Source organism: Malus domestica, chromosome 17 (assembly GCF_042453785.1).
Source record: "Malus domestica chromosome 17, GDT2T_hap1".
NCBI lineage: Eukaryota > Viridiplantae > Streptophyta > Magnoliopsida > Rosales > Rosaceae > Malus > Malus domestica.
The window spans coordinates 13,629,112-13,645,383 of record NC_091677.1 but is presented as its reverse complement, the minus strand read 5'-3'; the positions used below and the strand labels follow the sequence as shown (position 1 = coordinate 13,645,383).

General features: G+C 37.4%; 1 protein-coding gene and 1 pseudogene across 1 annotated transcript; one reads left to right on the top strand and one right to left on the bottom strand.

Annotated features, from left to right (window-relative positions):
- On the bottom strand, positions 1–10,806 carry LOC103405233 (nuclear pore complex protein NUP107-like). Its single transcript, XM_070817339.1, has 24 exons — positions 10,520–10,806; positions 9,766–10,109; positions 9,489–9,558; positions 9,285–9,398; positions 8,463–8,496; positions 8,185–8,310; positions 7,801–7,959; positions 6,867–6,959; positions 6,618–6,785; positions 6,310–6,408; positions 5,776–6,011; positions 5,596–5,653; positions 4,615–4,703; positions 4,022–4,153; positions 3,615–3,737; positions 3,288–3,386; positions 3,000–3,188; positions 2,462–2,636; positions 2,155–2,311; positions 1,745–1,947; positions 1,364–1,505; positions 872–1,032; positions 645–761; positions 1–338 (listed from the first exon to the last, which is right to left on the bottom strand). The coding sequence occupies exons 1-24, from the start codon at positions 10,597–10,599 to the stop codon at positions 270–272; spliced, it is 3,237 nt and encodes a 1,078-aa protein (XP_070673440.1). The 5' UTR covers positions 10,600–10,806; the 3' UTR covers positions 1–269.
- A 2,301-nt stretch (positions 10,807–13,107) lies between these two features.
- On the top strand, positions 13,108–14,626 carry LOC103426063 (pentatricopeptide repeat-containing protein At1g52640, mitochondrial-like; annotated as a pseudogene).
- Positions 14,627–16,272: the final 1,646 nt, after the last annotated feature.

Genomic DNA, 16,272 nt, shown 5'->3' with positions numbered 1-16,272 from the left:
TTTCTCGACAAAAATAAATTAATATAACATCGATATTCCTTAAAAATTCAACCACCTGCCAAGACAAGCCTTACAAAAACGTATACAAACAATAAAATCTTCATATGAGTTTCAGCGGGGTAAACGCATTCAAAAAAACATTGCGGACGGCACCGCTGTCGTTGGATAGCGATTCGGAATACCTCCGACCGTAAAACTACGACGCATACCATTTTACAACCCTATCAGCCTTGCAGTAAGCACCAAGAGACCTTTTCTTGACCAACAAGTCAAGAAGAAAGCTCCTCTTCAAGCTCCATTTGGCTTATGGAGTATTCCCTCTCAAACAACAAAAATTCCTGCAGATGACACAGCAGTTCAGTAAGTCGGGTCATGTTAATCAACGGATGCAAAAACGAGAAAGTATAAGAGGGAGCTCCACAGCAGTTTCCCAAGTGAAGGCAATGGCTCTCGGTTGAAATCTTGATGGCAAGGGTTTTAATTTACAATACAAAAGTGACCCTAAAAGGAGGAATAGCCATTTTCATCTGATTGTCAAAAGGTGGGAGACTGCTCGTAGATAAAGGGTCAATATGCTCAAAGCCTCGAGTTATAAACTTTCTACCCGCCAGTGGTGAATAAATGAGAAGTATCTATTAGCTTACTTGCAATTGTTGGTGACTAAACAAATGAAGGACCCCAGCTTCAGAGCTAGCAACTAATTCGATCAACTGATCATGGCTTTCAGGTGGAACACCCAACTCTATAAGCGAAAGAGAGACCTGCATATTGTGACATACATTATACCATTAAAAGGTGTGCACAGTTCTTGTTACTCTGTAATCATTCATTGATAAATTTCTGGTAGAAGGCTACTTGGGAAGAAGGTTACCTGCATGCATCGAAGAATGACTTCTGGAATACAGCACCTACGACAAAGGCCCCGCACAATGTACGTTGCTGGGCTCTCTAGGGAACCTTCTTTGCTCGAATACCAAGCATCTAATCGGGAAATCTCAATGGTAACTCCAGCTTGAAAACGAAGCAACTCACCTGCAACGAAAATTAATCAGCTTAATCGCCTTGTCTCCTACTATTTCTTTCATTCAGCATACAAAGAGTACAGTTCATTCAATTTTGATTCTATAGCAGCGCGACCACACTTTGATCAATTTCTGAAGATTATGGTAGGTTGAACATAGAGAGCTGCCGAACAATCCATTTATTAACCTTTGCTTTTTCTAGAAATTCCAATATAAAATTCATCTCACATCAAGCAAAGCCGAAAAGCCCGAGCCCTAAAAATTTACTTGAAGATCAAAGAAAACCAGAGAGGGCATCGAGCAAAGCACAATAGAACTGCAGTATCAATAATATTACTTACCTTTGAAGCCAGCAGCCATAACAGTACCAAGAAGACCCCCATCAGTGTGTTCCTGTGGCCCAAGACCATCACCTGCCACTGCCAAGCAGCGAAGCACAACCTCTACACAGTAATTGTCCTTTGAGGGTACGGTGACATTTATCTGTGGAGGAACAAAAAGATTCCTGTTAGTGAGCAGAAGAAAAGTGAAGAAAGAAACAGAAAGGTTAATGCATAAAAGATTAGGTAGGTAAAGGGACAATATTCTGGACAGTGTCAGCCTCTTATTGTTCTCACCAATGAGAACCCACACCAAGAGAAACTTAGATGTAAGTTTGGAGAATCTATCAATACACATTTATTTTATCCTTTCTTCCTATCAGCTTCCACAAACAAACATACCATTAGTTGCCTATGCAACACATCTTCCTCGCTCACTGAAGAGTACAGAGCACTCATCAATGTAGTGCACACGGTTGCATCTGGAGGCAGACATTCACCAGATGGCAAGCAAAGCATTGCGGTGGCGTGCAATTCAAGAAATATAGGTTCCACAGATTCGTACAAATGATCTTGAGCTGAAGCTAACCAAGGATTTTCAGTTCCTACAATACAAGGACAACTTATTTATATGTCAAGCAACTAAAATTAAATCTGAAAAAAGTGAAAATTAGATAGAAAAAAAAGGGACACATAATGGATCTAAACCCATTGTCCTCGGGAATATCTTTGTTGTTTAAACAAATACAAGCCAAACAAAGATATCTTTCTAAGCTTGTTTTCACATTTAATAAGAGAAATAATCAGCTTACTCAGTAACAATGACAGAGATGAATTCAGAGTCTCATTGGCTGCTGAAACGGTCCTTTGTTTTTCCTCCATTGAGAGTTCAAGAGGAGAAACCTCTGCATTCTCTAATTCAATTTTGAGCCAGTTGCGATATTTTGCATCACAAGAATAATACTCACTCTGTTCAAAATAAATAACAAATTATTATAGACATATATAAATGATATAAAATTTCACAAGGATTTGATAACATACTAAATTACTAGTAAGTTGACAAGGTTAGAGAGAGATAAATAAAGCGAGGAGGGGGGACATAAAAACAAAGCATACCCAATCGTGGAACTCTTTGAGATTCTGAGACACGTTGTAAGTCTCCAAGGTATCAGAAGATTCTGAAAGTTGTTTTAAAGGTTCAGCAAGGAAACTAAGTAATGTGTGAGCACCAATGGGCATTGCAGGAACTCTCCACATTGAAACCAGGGCAAACTCCCGGAACAATATGTTGCTAAAGGGAGAAAATAAGAGGTTAAAATAGACAAATTGAAGGACCGAAACAAAATAGAGCAGGCAAGGAAGATGCAATGAGAATGCATCAACAACAAATATCACCTAAAGAATCTCATGGAGCTAGTACAACAATTAGAGGTTGTAGTTCTCACCAAGACGAGAACTACAACCTTAAGATATAAATTACCTTTTTTTCTCTAACAAGAAAGCATACATCATCTTAACACATCACAAAAAGAAAAGAACTAACTTTCATGCTGTTTAATCATTTTTGTTTGATTTCCGAATTATATACTGACCAGAAACCAGCTTGATGTTCCAGAAACCTAGACGGAGCTATACAACATGGTACAACCATTACCTGTGTATCAAAGCTCGTAGAAGAAGTTTTGTACTGACATCCTCAACATTGGTAACTGTTGAGGGGGGTGTAAAGCATAGCCACTGGACAACCATAGCTTTCGGAAGGCTCTGCAGCCGGTGCTGCTCTGCAACATCTGATAACTTATCATACTTGCCAACTTTCATTTCCCGAGATCTTGACAGAACCCTGTTTAAACAGCTTGTTAGAAGTAGAATAACATATAGAACAATCAAATTGCTTTCTTCCTATCCCAAAAGTAAAGTAGGATAAAAAAACAAGAAATACCTCTCAACAATTTCTTCAAAACTTCCTTTTGAGTTGTCCACGGGAGAAAATTGTAAATACCCCATAGCAGAAAGGAAGATCTTATATTTGACATGCACACTGTTTAGAGACAACATATAAATATAAATAATACATACGGGGTAATAAATAAATCTGCATGTCTCCCCCATCTCCATCCAAGAAAAAAAAATTATACGACCTGCATAGAATACCCTGCAATTTTTTGATATCCTGCTATCATAAATTACGATACATTTTCAAATTTGAATACCCTACATATATTTTGTTAAAAACAGTAACAGGAGAACATTGTACAGAAACATTAACCTGCTGTTTAGCCTCAGTTCCATCATGTGCACAAAGAGGTCAATGCAACGGTGGCGTGCAAGTTGAGAAGCATATATACCCACCAACTCCTCGTGTTGCTTGGAAAACAGAAACATGGCATACCTAGAATTAGATTCACCAACCATTAATGAACAATAAACCAATTAGCCGCATCCACCCAAATACCTACACACACGTAATCCTCTTATAATAGAATAGAAATCTCCGTGACACAAAATTCAAGCCGTCTCCAAAGACATGAGAAACACCCCTTATCCACACTGAGCTCATTCAAGGGGTCCAACTTTGTCTCATATTGTTACCCCTAGTTCTCTTTTTTGTTATTCAACAATAGTTCGTACCGTATCACATAACATTTGCACTAGACATGATATGAAGCTACTCACATGTGTACAATGAGATCACCAACATTCATAATCTTCTCTCTCAAAGTATCCTTATTTTCATCATCAAGTAAATATCTAAGCACAAGCACTAGATGAGCACCAAATCGAATCATCTGAGGATCTCCATGGGGCCTAATAAAGAAAAAAACGACATCCATTAGTCATTAAACCAATCCTAAAACATTAGACAACTACCTAATTTGTTTGTTTCAGCGGAACATGGAAGACTGCAATAAATTTGTTTACAAAAAATATCGAAACTGATTTTACAAAAATATCTTGAAACCGAGGTATTCATGTACGAAAGTAATCACCAAACAAAGTAACATGGAGAATCATTACATAGTGATCATCCATTCAAGAACTTGCATATTGCATTGAACTGCTACATTTTTCAGCCATCCCAATCACTGAGACTTTCCAGGGGGCAGAACATAAACTGTACACTGGTTTGTATGAGTTTGGTATTTGGTCACACAAAATTATCAAATGCTGAAAGGCCCAGGAACAAAGAATTCATTGGTCCCTATGAAACATAGTCATCTCTAACACATGAGGTCAGAGAACTGAGGTGCATGCAACTCCAACATTACCTGAAGCAACTCTGATCATCTTCTGAAGGGGCTATCCATGACCATATAAGGTCCAGCAATTGTGAGATATCTCCTAGCATTAGTTTCATCTGTCAAACAATTTGTTGTTATAAGTACAGAAGGAAAACAAGAAAAGAAATGAAAAGCAGGCCCCCAAGTATGGTATACAAGGAGTGAGGACTTATATATAGAGAGATTATATTCACACACCCCAAATTACTTCCCCCACACCCTTTTAATTTTTTAATATTTTTCTATCAAGTGCTAGTGGTGTGTAGAATATCAAAAAAATATAAAACAAATAAAAGGGTGTGGTGGAAGTAATGTGGGGTGTGTGAATATTATCTCTCTATATATAAAAGGAATAGTACACACATACTTATAGAAAAGTGATAAATAGACAGTAGGTGCATATATAAATATACAATTCATACACCTTGCAATTCTTTTGTCAAGAAAAAGAAACACGCACATGATTCAAGCAAAAACATTTACACAATCTCATAGAAATTTGTTTTGGAAGAAATCAAATTTCTTTGAGCAAAGGTTTTCCACCCAAAGAATTTTTTTCAAAACAACTCTTCATAAAATTCTCTGATGTTTTAGAAAAAAAAAATTATGAATATCTTATTATATTTTGTCAAGGGTTCAACCTAACACAAGTGTTTGAGAGATACATTTTGATCAAGGCTTTAACCTAGCACAAGTGTTTGAGAAACACTTTTCTATAACATTTATTTTACTGTGTGTTTGTCTGTTTGGTTGATATTAGGGGGATTCTTTCTTTTTTTTTTGTTAATAAAAATTATAAAATACATTTCTAACAAAAAGGAAATGTGTGTGTCCTAAAGAAATTTCCACAGGAGAAGAAATTCTCATTGAATCAAACAATAGAAAATAATTTCCAATCCATGAAGCTAAACGGTGGAACTATTTTCCATAGAAACAAACAGAGAATCAACTAATTGTTTTTGAAGATACCTCAATTTGACGTTGCTGCTCCTTGCATCCTCGAGTAACACTTTCATGAACTAATTCCCTAATTCAAACAAATAGAAATTTTCATCTCAAAGAAACTACTCTTTCATTAACATTAAGCAATACTGCAGAAAATGACAGCTCAAAATCAGAATGAAAAATGCATATGCATTGTGTATATACCCTGATTGAAGTTTCTGGAGTAGATCTGAAAGTTGTCGTGGTTGTTGGTTCAAAACTTGGAGCGGCCAAATTCCTGGTCCATTTGAAGGCTGAACAGCTCCGTCAATATGTCCAGGACTTCCATCAATTGCATCTCCAATGCTTTTAAATTGATCCATTCTTCCTGGTTCCAAATGAGCCAATTCCAAATCCACCTGAACATGTAACCATGATTTTGCCATAGCCCAGCATGCTGACTGCAAATATTTTGGTTAGATTTAAGAAATATGAAAAACTAATGGTGTTGTTATAAGGGAATGGAAAAAAAATATAATGCTATCAAGAATCTCCAAGTACAACAATCCAACACGTGTAAACTAGTTTTAGAGTGCAGCAAGAATAGCAACATTCGCACTATGCAAAGTGGCACTTTAATTTTTTGATAGAAGTTACCTAACAATTAAAAAAATCACAAAATATGAATCATTAAACAGTAGATGTAATTAAAAAAGATTTTGAGGATTCTTATAATTTTGGGGGCAAGGGAACAAATACCTCCCAGTCGGTGCAGATTGGAAGCATGCGCCTTAAATTACTACATTGTGCTGCATACACTGCTGCTTCATATTTCCCAGCATCTTGCTCAGCTATTTTCTTCAAAATAAATAGAAAGGAAATTTAGCATGTTAAAATACTTCAGGGGGGAAGAAAGGAATAAAAAGCAACAGATAATTCTATAACATTAGGAACAATGAGAAAACCAAGGAGCAAAACAGAAAATATTTATATAATTAAGTATTAACAATGTATGAAATCCATACAAAAGGACAGAATTTTATGTTCCTAAATCCTTTCAACCCTACCTCCGATGCACAATATGATGCCCATTTCCACAGATGCCATTGGTGGCCAATGCCACTTTCTAACTCAATGGCTTGCAAAGTTCTCTTCTTTCCATTTTTCACCACAGCTTCAACTGACGGAAACTCATCAATTCCTCCAAATATGCACAAAGTTGCAGCTCTCCATGGCTACCGAAATGTTAGCAGGTGTCAAGAGAGCAACAAACATAAAATAAAGTATTATCTCATATTTTTCACAACTTCACTAACCTGTCCCGCAGACCGGCAAAGGTGACATGCCTCTTCCCGTCTTCCAGCTCTTAAAAGAGTCCAGACATCTTCCAACAGAGATTCATCTTGTTTCTGCAGGCGTATAATAGTTAAATTTTATCTGATAGAAACATACATGCAGGATAAAATAGAAGTTACATATGGCAGATATTCTGAACCTACGAAAATTAAAAGAAATTAAAATGCCTCAAACCCCAATAGGTAACATACTTCGACATTAAAAAAATTACAAGTTGATAACTTAAGTTAAAAGTAGATTTATGCATCCCTAGCCAAAAAGAAGGGGTGAGGGGTTGGAGCTTCTGACTTAACAAAACCTGGCCCCTCCAAAACACATACAATGTAGAGCTTAAACACTACATTGTAAAGAACAACTCGTGTTGTCATGCAGCACAAACACACACATACTATATCAATTACAACTCCACAGGATTTAAAGTACTTTCAATAATTTTAAAGCAATTTCCAGACAATATACAAAGAAGGTTCATAATGTTATAAAGACTATCATCTTTCCACACAACAGCTTATATCTTGATATTCTTTGTTCTTCTTAGAAGAAAATACATAATGCCAGTAACTTTTTACTTACAACTTGATATATATTCCATTACGTACTATAGTGTCTTCCTAAAAGGCTGGACCAAACGTAAGCTTTGGGCCAAAATATCATGACAGTGAAGTCCACTAAGGGCATTAATCCACTAGTAACTTAAGGAGAGCAAGGCACGCGGGGCAGTCATAGAAAAATTCCTCTAGACAACCTAGTTAATTTGAAATTCAATTTTATAACAGATAATTAATTTGAAATGTGTAAATTTTATATGCAAATAAAAGAGCATGGACACCTGAAGCACGACGATGGCACTTCAAAATCTAAGAAAACTTAAATTTGTAAGAGAACAAAAAATACTTTGTCATCAGGTAGAAGTTGAGCATGTTCACGTGTTGGAGCATCAAAATCCAGGTGATGAACGGTATTTGTACTGGAGGCTCCTTTCTTAAGATAGCATTGAGTATGATACCAAATTCCAGAGCTTGGGAGACAGGCGCCAACATGAGACCCCCGCACCTGCAAGTATTAAATTTTCCAACTTCAAAATTTCCTGGTACACAAAAGTCTACAATAAGCAGTGAAAGCTCAGTGTCTTTACTGAGTAAAGAGGCCAATACATGCCATGGTGTGATACTACAACTAAAAGATTGCATAACAACAGATTGGTATATATTAACCAGAGAATAATGATTTTGCACAATTAAAGATGTCCTGGGGAAAACTATAGCAGTAAGTGGTAACCTTTCTTTCCAAGTCAAGTGCTTTGGAGGCTAAGCCTTCTAGCCATTGAACAATGCGTAGACATAATTGTGCTGTATGGTCCTCTACGACAAATTGGCAAGCCTCCAAATGTGATGTTGAGGGCAACTGCCATGAGTCAATATATTTAAATGAGTTTTTTTTTTTTTTTTTGGTTTTTTGGCTAACCTCCCTGTACTTCTTAATATATTAAATTTCTACTACAAATCAATTCACATGTTTTTCCAATCAAACAACTAATGACAAGGAAAATGCATTACCAAGATGAACTCTTTAGGGATCTCTTCAGTCCCTGCAAGAAGAAGAATAACTGTCACACTAAACTTAGAGCTAATAAGTGTAAGACTAGCAACCAAAAGAAAATATTATTAACCTAAAGGGAACAAAAGACATTAATTTTTTTCTTCCACCAACCACAAAATAGACACAACTCAGGGTATATAGCTGAATAAACCTATAAAATACACATTAATTTACTCAGTTTTCACTACAAACAGTTTATTCCTAGAAAATGCTAATCTTTTAAAATAGATTAGCATTGGAACAAGCAAAGATCAAATAATTTTTTTTGTTGGATTGCCTGCAATTTCAGATTATTAGAACAAATGTAACATAAAGAATGGTAAGTTGGTACAGAAAGAAGTTTTATCTTTAACGCAGATGACTTTTCACATTTACAGAACTGTGTTGATATTTCCATTCATACGCTGAATCCATACAACATGATTGGAAAGGGCAGACCAGGGCTGGGTTAGGCTTGGCATGGGCCTATGGCCCAAGATTTTGAAATTTAAAAACTTTGTGCTAGCAAGCTCACCCATCTTGGCAAAAACTTGCCAACCCACGCCAACAGCTCCGTAGACAGAAGTCAGTCAGAAACTCACATATTCTAGATGAAATGTATATATCAGTCTGTTCCCATGAAATTTTTGGATTCCACGCACATTTATTTATCAAAGTTAAATGGATTACCACATCCATATTGCCCAATTACACCACGTGCATTTGTGTGAAGTGTAAACATGCATCTGTACATGTGTGAAGGAAATCAGTTATAGCATAAGGTTAGAGATAGATTTCCTTTCCCATAAAGGTACCACAAAAGGGACCAAGAAGCAGCCTCATCAAGCAGGAGTTGAGCCTTCTGCCTCATCAACTTGTCCTCTACAACACGATGCCTTATGTTGGAACCATACCTGTAGAAGAACCCGATAAGCATTTGTGTGTATAGCAATACTACCAGCTTCTATACCAGTTTAAAAAGTACTTTCAATACCAGAACATACCTAATCGACTCTGAAACATTTCGGCAGGATTCTTCAAATCTTAGTATCAGGTCAGGAAAAGGCATCAACCCTGCAAGCCACCAAAAAGATAAGCAGGTTAGTCAATTAGAAGCGACATCAAACTGCTCATCAGGAAAGGTTGATATAATTTATAAAACTGAGAAGAAGCTTGATACCAGAAGCACTCTCAAAAGGAAATGTTGAAAATGGATATAAATATAACTAACAGAAATCTAAATTTTGAGACTATATTAAAAGGTATGTCTAGCTCAAGCACCTTGAAGAGCAGAATCAAGTAGAGATGCAAAAAGGCTAAAGGTTGGATCTCCATCATCAGCCAGTGAATGCTCCTCATTCTTGAAAAGTTTGATTGAATGGTGGACTGACCCAGCACCATCATCCATATCTGTGCCATCAATGGGCGACCTCCTTCTTAAGAAAGAAGTTCTTTCCAAGTGATCAGCATCAATGCTTTCAACTTCTTGTTTAATATTTTCGAGAAGAAGTGCAGCATTGGTCGGGCTATGTAAATTCTGCCCGTCGTATAGTAGCCTAGATTCACTGTATTTAGAAGCTGAATTCTCTTGGTGGGGCGACATGCTTGAAGTCAAGTGCCTTTTCCTGGCATTACATTAAACCAATAAGTAAAAACCACAAAATGCATACCAATGACACTTCTAAAAACACCCAGAAAGGTTCACTTCAAACATACGAAAAGTAAAACCAATCGGAACAATACACGGAAATTCAAGGCTCTCTAAGAGGACTATTTTTATCATAGATGAGAAGTGGCATTACATGTTGCAAAATTTGAAAATTAATTCTAAGCCTTCACACTCTGACATCAAAACCCTAATCCTTGAACCGATATTTACCAATCAAAAGTAGCTTAATTTCCATTAAAAAACACAATAGGACTACAAATTCGATTTTTGTAATCAAGCTTCATCCCAGAAAACCCCAAATAAACCAATAAAAAAAACAAAAAAAAAACAGTAATTTCAGATAAACTGAGAAATTTAGATCCGAACCCGTATCGACGAAACTTCTCTCTGATTGTGAGGTCCTCGGGGTCGAAGAAGCTTGGAGAAGCGTCCATTTCTACGTCCATCAGCACCAAAACCACGTCGCCTTCAAAACTCTAGGGTTTACAGTGGCTTCTGGTTGACTGGCGCTTAAACCATAGAGGCTATCAGAGCGCGGGAATCAGAAGGAGGGTGAGGGTTTAAAACCCTTCGTCTGCTTCAGAGAGAGAGAGAGTGAGACATGGAAGGAAGACTGAAGTCGAAGGGCGAACAACGCCGTTTGAGCATCGCATAAGACGGCATGTCGTTTGGGCTTAATGGTGTAGCGGCTGAGCTGTATGAAAACGTACGGTGAAAATTAGTAAAAGTATTACAAACCATCTATTTGTTATCATGGATTGATTAAGAAAGATTATTTTAATTTTTTTTTTTTTAATAATAGAAGTTTATAATACGAATGGTTCTGATCATAGCACAAAGTTTTATAAATTGATCGCAAAACAATTTTTGTAATGCACTCTCTTGATAATTGGAATCGGATGACCAACACAAACTGGCAAGTAATAATCAAAATGAGTCGCTACTTTTTTTTTCTCTCCCTCTTTGATAATGAAATAAGGAAAAACTAATGAGTAAATTATAGCAATGGTTTCTCAACTTTAATCAAATTGAAGCAATGGCCCTTCAACTAAAAATTCATTACCATTGGTCCCTCAACTTATCAAAATGTGTAGATATAGTCATTTTCATCAATTTCGTCAAAATTTTATCAAAATAAGTTATGTTGGAATAACCATTTATATAATTAGGGTCCCTCAACTCATCAAAGTGTGTAATTATAGTCATTTTCTTCAACCACGTCAAAAAATTTGTCAAAACGAGTTATGTTGGAATAACCATTGCTACAACTGGGTTAAAGTTAAGGGACCATTTCTCCAGTTGAAATAAAGTTGAGGGATCAATGGTAATGGATATTTAGTTGAGGGACCATAGCTGCACGTTTTGATGAGTTGAGGGACCAATGGTAATGAATTTTTAGTTGAGAGACCATTGCTCCAATTGAGTTAAAGTTGAGGGACCATAACTACAATTTACTCAAAACTAATTGCGTGCTACACAATTTTTATCATTAATTTTGTTTTGTGTTGTAGGGGCATTAGAGGAAATTAGAGAAGATTTAAATAGCTAGTAAGGTTAAGTAATCCCAATAACACAAAAATGTTTGTAATACAAGGAGTTAGATTGATGACACCACATTTTTAACGCTATCTTGAGCAGTTTTATTAAAAACATATTGAACGGTGAGTTGGCCACATCGATTTTGTTGTTTTTCTCGTTTGGCAGTTGAGTCAAATATTTTAGGACCCGTTTGATATCCATCTAGATTCCTAGTTTTTAGACTCAAAAACGAAAAACAAAAAACGTAATCCGTGTTTGGTAAGGCTGTTTTCAAAAAGCTTTACTAAAAAAATACCTATGATTCCAATCTAAACCCACTACTTTGGGATCGGCCTCCAAAGACTTGGCCCAAACAAGGGCGCCGCTAGTCGTCAACTCGTTCATCTTCTGATATGGAAGCAATTGGACAAGCTATTCTCCGACGACTACGTCGGCTCGATGCTCCGACCATCACCGACAAGCATATTCAAATTTCCACTCGAATATATCCTATTCAAATAATTGTCACAAGTTGAAACCAATGGAATCGACCCAAACATTGTATTTAAATAAGCACAATCTACTTCCGAAAATATCCTCGCCTTGATTGTGTATTTTTAGTGTTGTCCCGTATTGATAAACGATTGTAAATCTGGGTCGTCCATTTCTTTGGGGCATGTGCTCTCTTCTCTCCCTGCTAAAGGTCGTTGTTTCTCTCTCACTCAATATCACGATTCAGAAGCCCCTACTCCGCCAATGAACCCATAAACCCCCAAAACACCACCTTTCTCATCCTTTCGACCTCACAAACTCAAGTGTAAGATCAATCCGACTCCCATGACAAACTCAAGCGCAAGATCAATATGACTCCCATGTCAAGATTCATATTTTTAGTGTTCTCCTCTTTTTCTCTGTTCTGTTGATTTAATTTGGGTTTAAATTGTTGAACTTTGGTTAAATTGGAATGTGCGTTTAATTGGGTTTCGTTTTGTTTGTTGATTTGATTTTGGTAGAATGCCATGTACATTTTCAGGCCTTTACGGCCACCTTGGGTCTAACAAAGGTAATAATCTTATTCTTCATTCCACAAGCTTCATTTTGAATGCCTAGAGAATTTTGAAATTGAAAACATGATGGGGTTTTGGTTTTAGTTTGAAATAGTAGCAGTGAAAAATCTAGTTTTGGGTGAAATGAAGATAAAATGTTTTGTTCTTGACAAAGATTGAGCTTTATTACCAAATGGGCTTACTTTAGGTAGCATTTGGTACGCAGACGGAACGGGACGGGACGGGACGGGATGGGACGGGACGGAACGGAACGGGACAGAACATATGTTCTATGTTATGTTTGGTACGCGCGGGACGGAACATGACAGTTGTTCCGTCCTACGTTTGGTAGCGCATAGACGGAATGGAACCAAAAGATTAAAATGACTAAAATACCCAAAACCCTTCTTACACACAGAACATCGCCACTGTTGCTTCTTCTTCTTTATCTTCCACTCTCTTATCTCACCCTCCAAACCCAACAGTCATCGCCACCCCTTCTCTTCTCTCACCCACCACAACCCGCCATCTCCACCATCACCGCACCTGGTAAGCGAGTTCTCCCGCATCCTCAGTTACCACAGGAACCCTCACCACGACTTGGAGCTCTTCCTCAACGCTCTGTCTACCCAAATCTCCACATACTTGGGTTGAGCAAGTTCTGAAACGCTGCAAAAATCTCGGGCTTTCTGCACACAGGTTCATTCTTTGGGCTAAAACAATTTTGGGTTTTCGACATAGTGCTGAAAGTTATCACATTTTCTGCACACAGGTTCATTTTAATTGACATTTTAGGAAGTAGCAAGCAATATGTTGTGTTGTGGGATTTCCTCATAGAAGTGAGAAAGGCCAAGTGTTGTGATATTGGCCTGGAAATTTTCTTGCTTATTTTTCAGGTTTATAGTATAGCTAATTTGCCTCGCAACGCCATTCGAGCTTTAAATCGAATGGTTGAGTTTGGAATTAAGCCCAGTGTTCATGATCTTGATCAGCTTATTTACACATTATGTAAAAGAAAGCATGTCAAGTATGCCCATGAATTTTTTGATAAAGTTAAGAGTGGGTTTCAGTTGAATGCGAAAACTTATAGTATTTTTTTATGAGAGGTTGGGGGGACGTTGGTGATTCGAATGAAGCACGTAAGCTGTTTGATGAAATGACTGAACGAGGATGTTTGGTTGATGTGCATGCGTATGATAGTTATTTGGAGGCTCTGTGTAAAGGTGGGAAAGTTGACGAGGCATATAAGATATTTCGGGAGATAGGGTCGAATGGAGTTGAACCGGATGCTTGTACCTATTCAATTTTCATTCGTACTTATTGTGAGGTGGATGATATTCATTTAGTTTTTAGGGTGCTTGATAGGATGAGGAGATATAATATTTTGCCAAATGTGTATACTTACAATTGTGTTATCAAGAAATTGTGTAAGAACGAAAAGGTGGAAGAGGCTTACCAACTTTTGGATGAAATGATTGAGAGGGGTGTTATACCGGATATGTGGAGTTACAATGCAATCCAGGCTTATCATTGTGATCACTGCGAGGTTAATGGGTCTCTCAGGCTGTCATCTAGAATGGAAAAAGACAACTGCATGCCCGATCGACACACTTACAATATGGTGCTTAAGTTGCTAATCAGGATAGGAAGATTTAATAGGGCAACTGAAGTTTGGGATAGTATGGGGAAGAGAGGATTTTATCCTTCTGTTTCAACATACTCTGTCATGATTCATGGCTTATGCAAGAAGAAACGTAAACTAGAGGAGGCTTGTAAATACTTTATGATCGATGAAGGTAAACTAGAGGAGGCTTGTAAATACTTTCTCAGTTTGTTTATTAATATAGGTATCTTTCTCTTGCATGTCTATTTGTATATGCATGCTCAATGAAACTTTTGTTACTTGGTATGTAAACTATTGTTACTATTATGCTTTGGTGGTCAGTCTTACAACCTGCTGGCAGTTACGAATCTTCCATGATATTTTGCTACAGCTCCATCTAAATTTTCAGCACAAACCCATCAAATTTTATTATGCAAATTGCAAAACCCACACCCTAAATCAATTTTTAGTCCCTAATTTTGGTCCTTTCAATTGTGGGTTGTTGTTCTGGAAGTTCAGGTTCTACAAACATTAGAATTGGCCTTGTTTCGAAGGACACCCTTCTAAATTTTCCCCATTGCATTGCGTGGCAAACCACACAAGAGCACATGAGAAATGTTGAAAAATATATAAGTTTAATGATCATGCATATCGTAAATGTTTTAGAGTTTTAACATTCAGAACTTAAACATGAAATATCCGAAATCAAACATTCATCCCAACTTAAAAAACAAATAATGTCTTGCTAAAGCAATAATGAAAACACTAGAAGTTGATAAAGTTCATCGTACTAAAACCACAAATACTAAAACCCCAAATGCTCAAAGGCTCTCCATAAACACTTTAATGAAATCTGGCTTCTGTGAGTCATCCAAGGTAGTCTAAATACCCATCAGATCGGTATCTTTCACTAACTTCATTGAAATTCTTAGCACCTGATCGTAAGGGAGGCCCATGACCTGAAGCTCAGAAGGTAGTCTAGCTTTCGCTTCTCTGAAAGTAAAACTTTCACCTAATTTCTTCATTTCAGTAACAGCTTTATTCCAACCTTCATTGATAACAGATACAATATTTGCATCACCATCATTCCTACTCCTCTTCCTCTTCCTAACAAGTTGAGATGCACTAGATGTAGCAACAGAAGGAGATGGGGTAGGTGAATGCGGAGGCATCTCGGAAGTCTCACAATCCTCACTTTCCAAACCCATATTTTCAATTGCATCTGCTGCTGATTCAGCCATACTACTCGTGGCTCGGTCTCTCCCAAACACCATACATAATTGTGGATACAACGGGAATGGCTTATTTGGTTTGCAAGATGCATTGAGATGTTTCTACAATAAGAACCCAAAGAAATCAAGGTTAAGACTTTCAAAGCAACTAATTGATAAAGAATAAGAAAAAAAATTTACCTTCACCCAATCTTGTAGTATTTCGTCATTATCCACAACCAAGGTCTTAAATGCCGATAATATCGGCGATATTTCGCAGATATTATCGGTTTTTCACGTTACCGATATTTTAATGGTTATCCAATTGGTTTTCGTCAAAATATCGAGATATTATCAATAATATCGCGATATTATCAATATTATTGATAATATCGCTCTCTCTCCGTTGTCGGAACGGCAACCGAGCTCCGTCGTCGCAGCTGCCAAGATCTGCGCCTCTCTCTGCCAAGATCTGCGCCTCTCACAAGTGGTGATGGTGCTCGCCGGAGTGTGCGCCATTGTGGTGGAGGTCACGGTGGGGTGGGTGTGGTGTGTCTCCCCTCCGCTCGCTCGCTCCCTGTTTGTTCTTTCTGCGGTGGTGAACGAAGGACTTCTGCTACTGTGCAGTGCAACAGATTGAACTAATTTGAGCTTCACACTAACACGGAAAGAGAGATCCGAGACTTACCTAACCGGAAAATCAAAGAAGACTCGCTGAAGAGTTTATAGGCTCCGCCATTC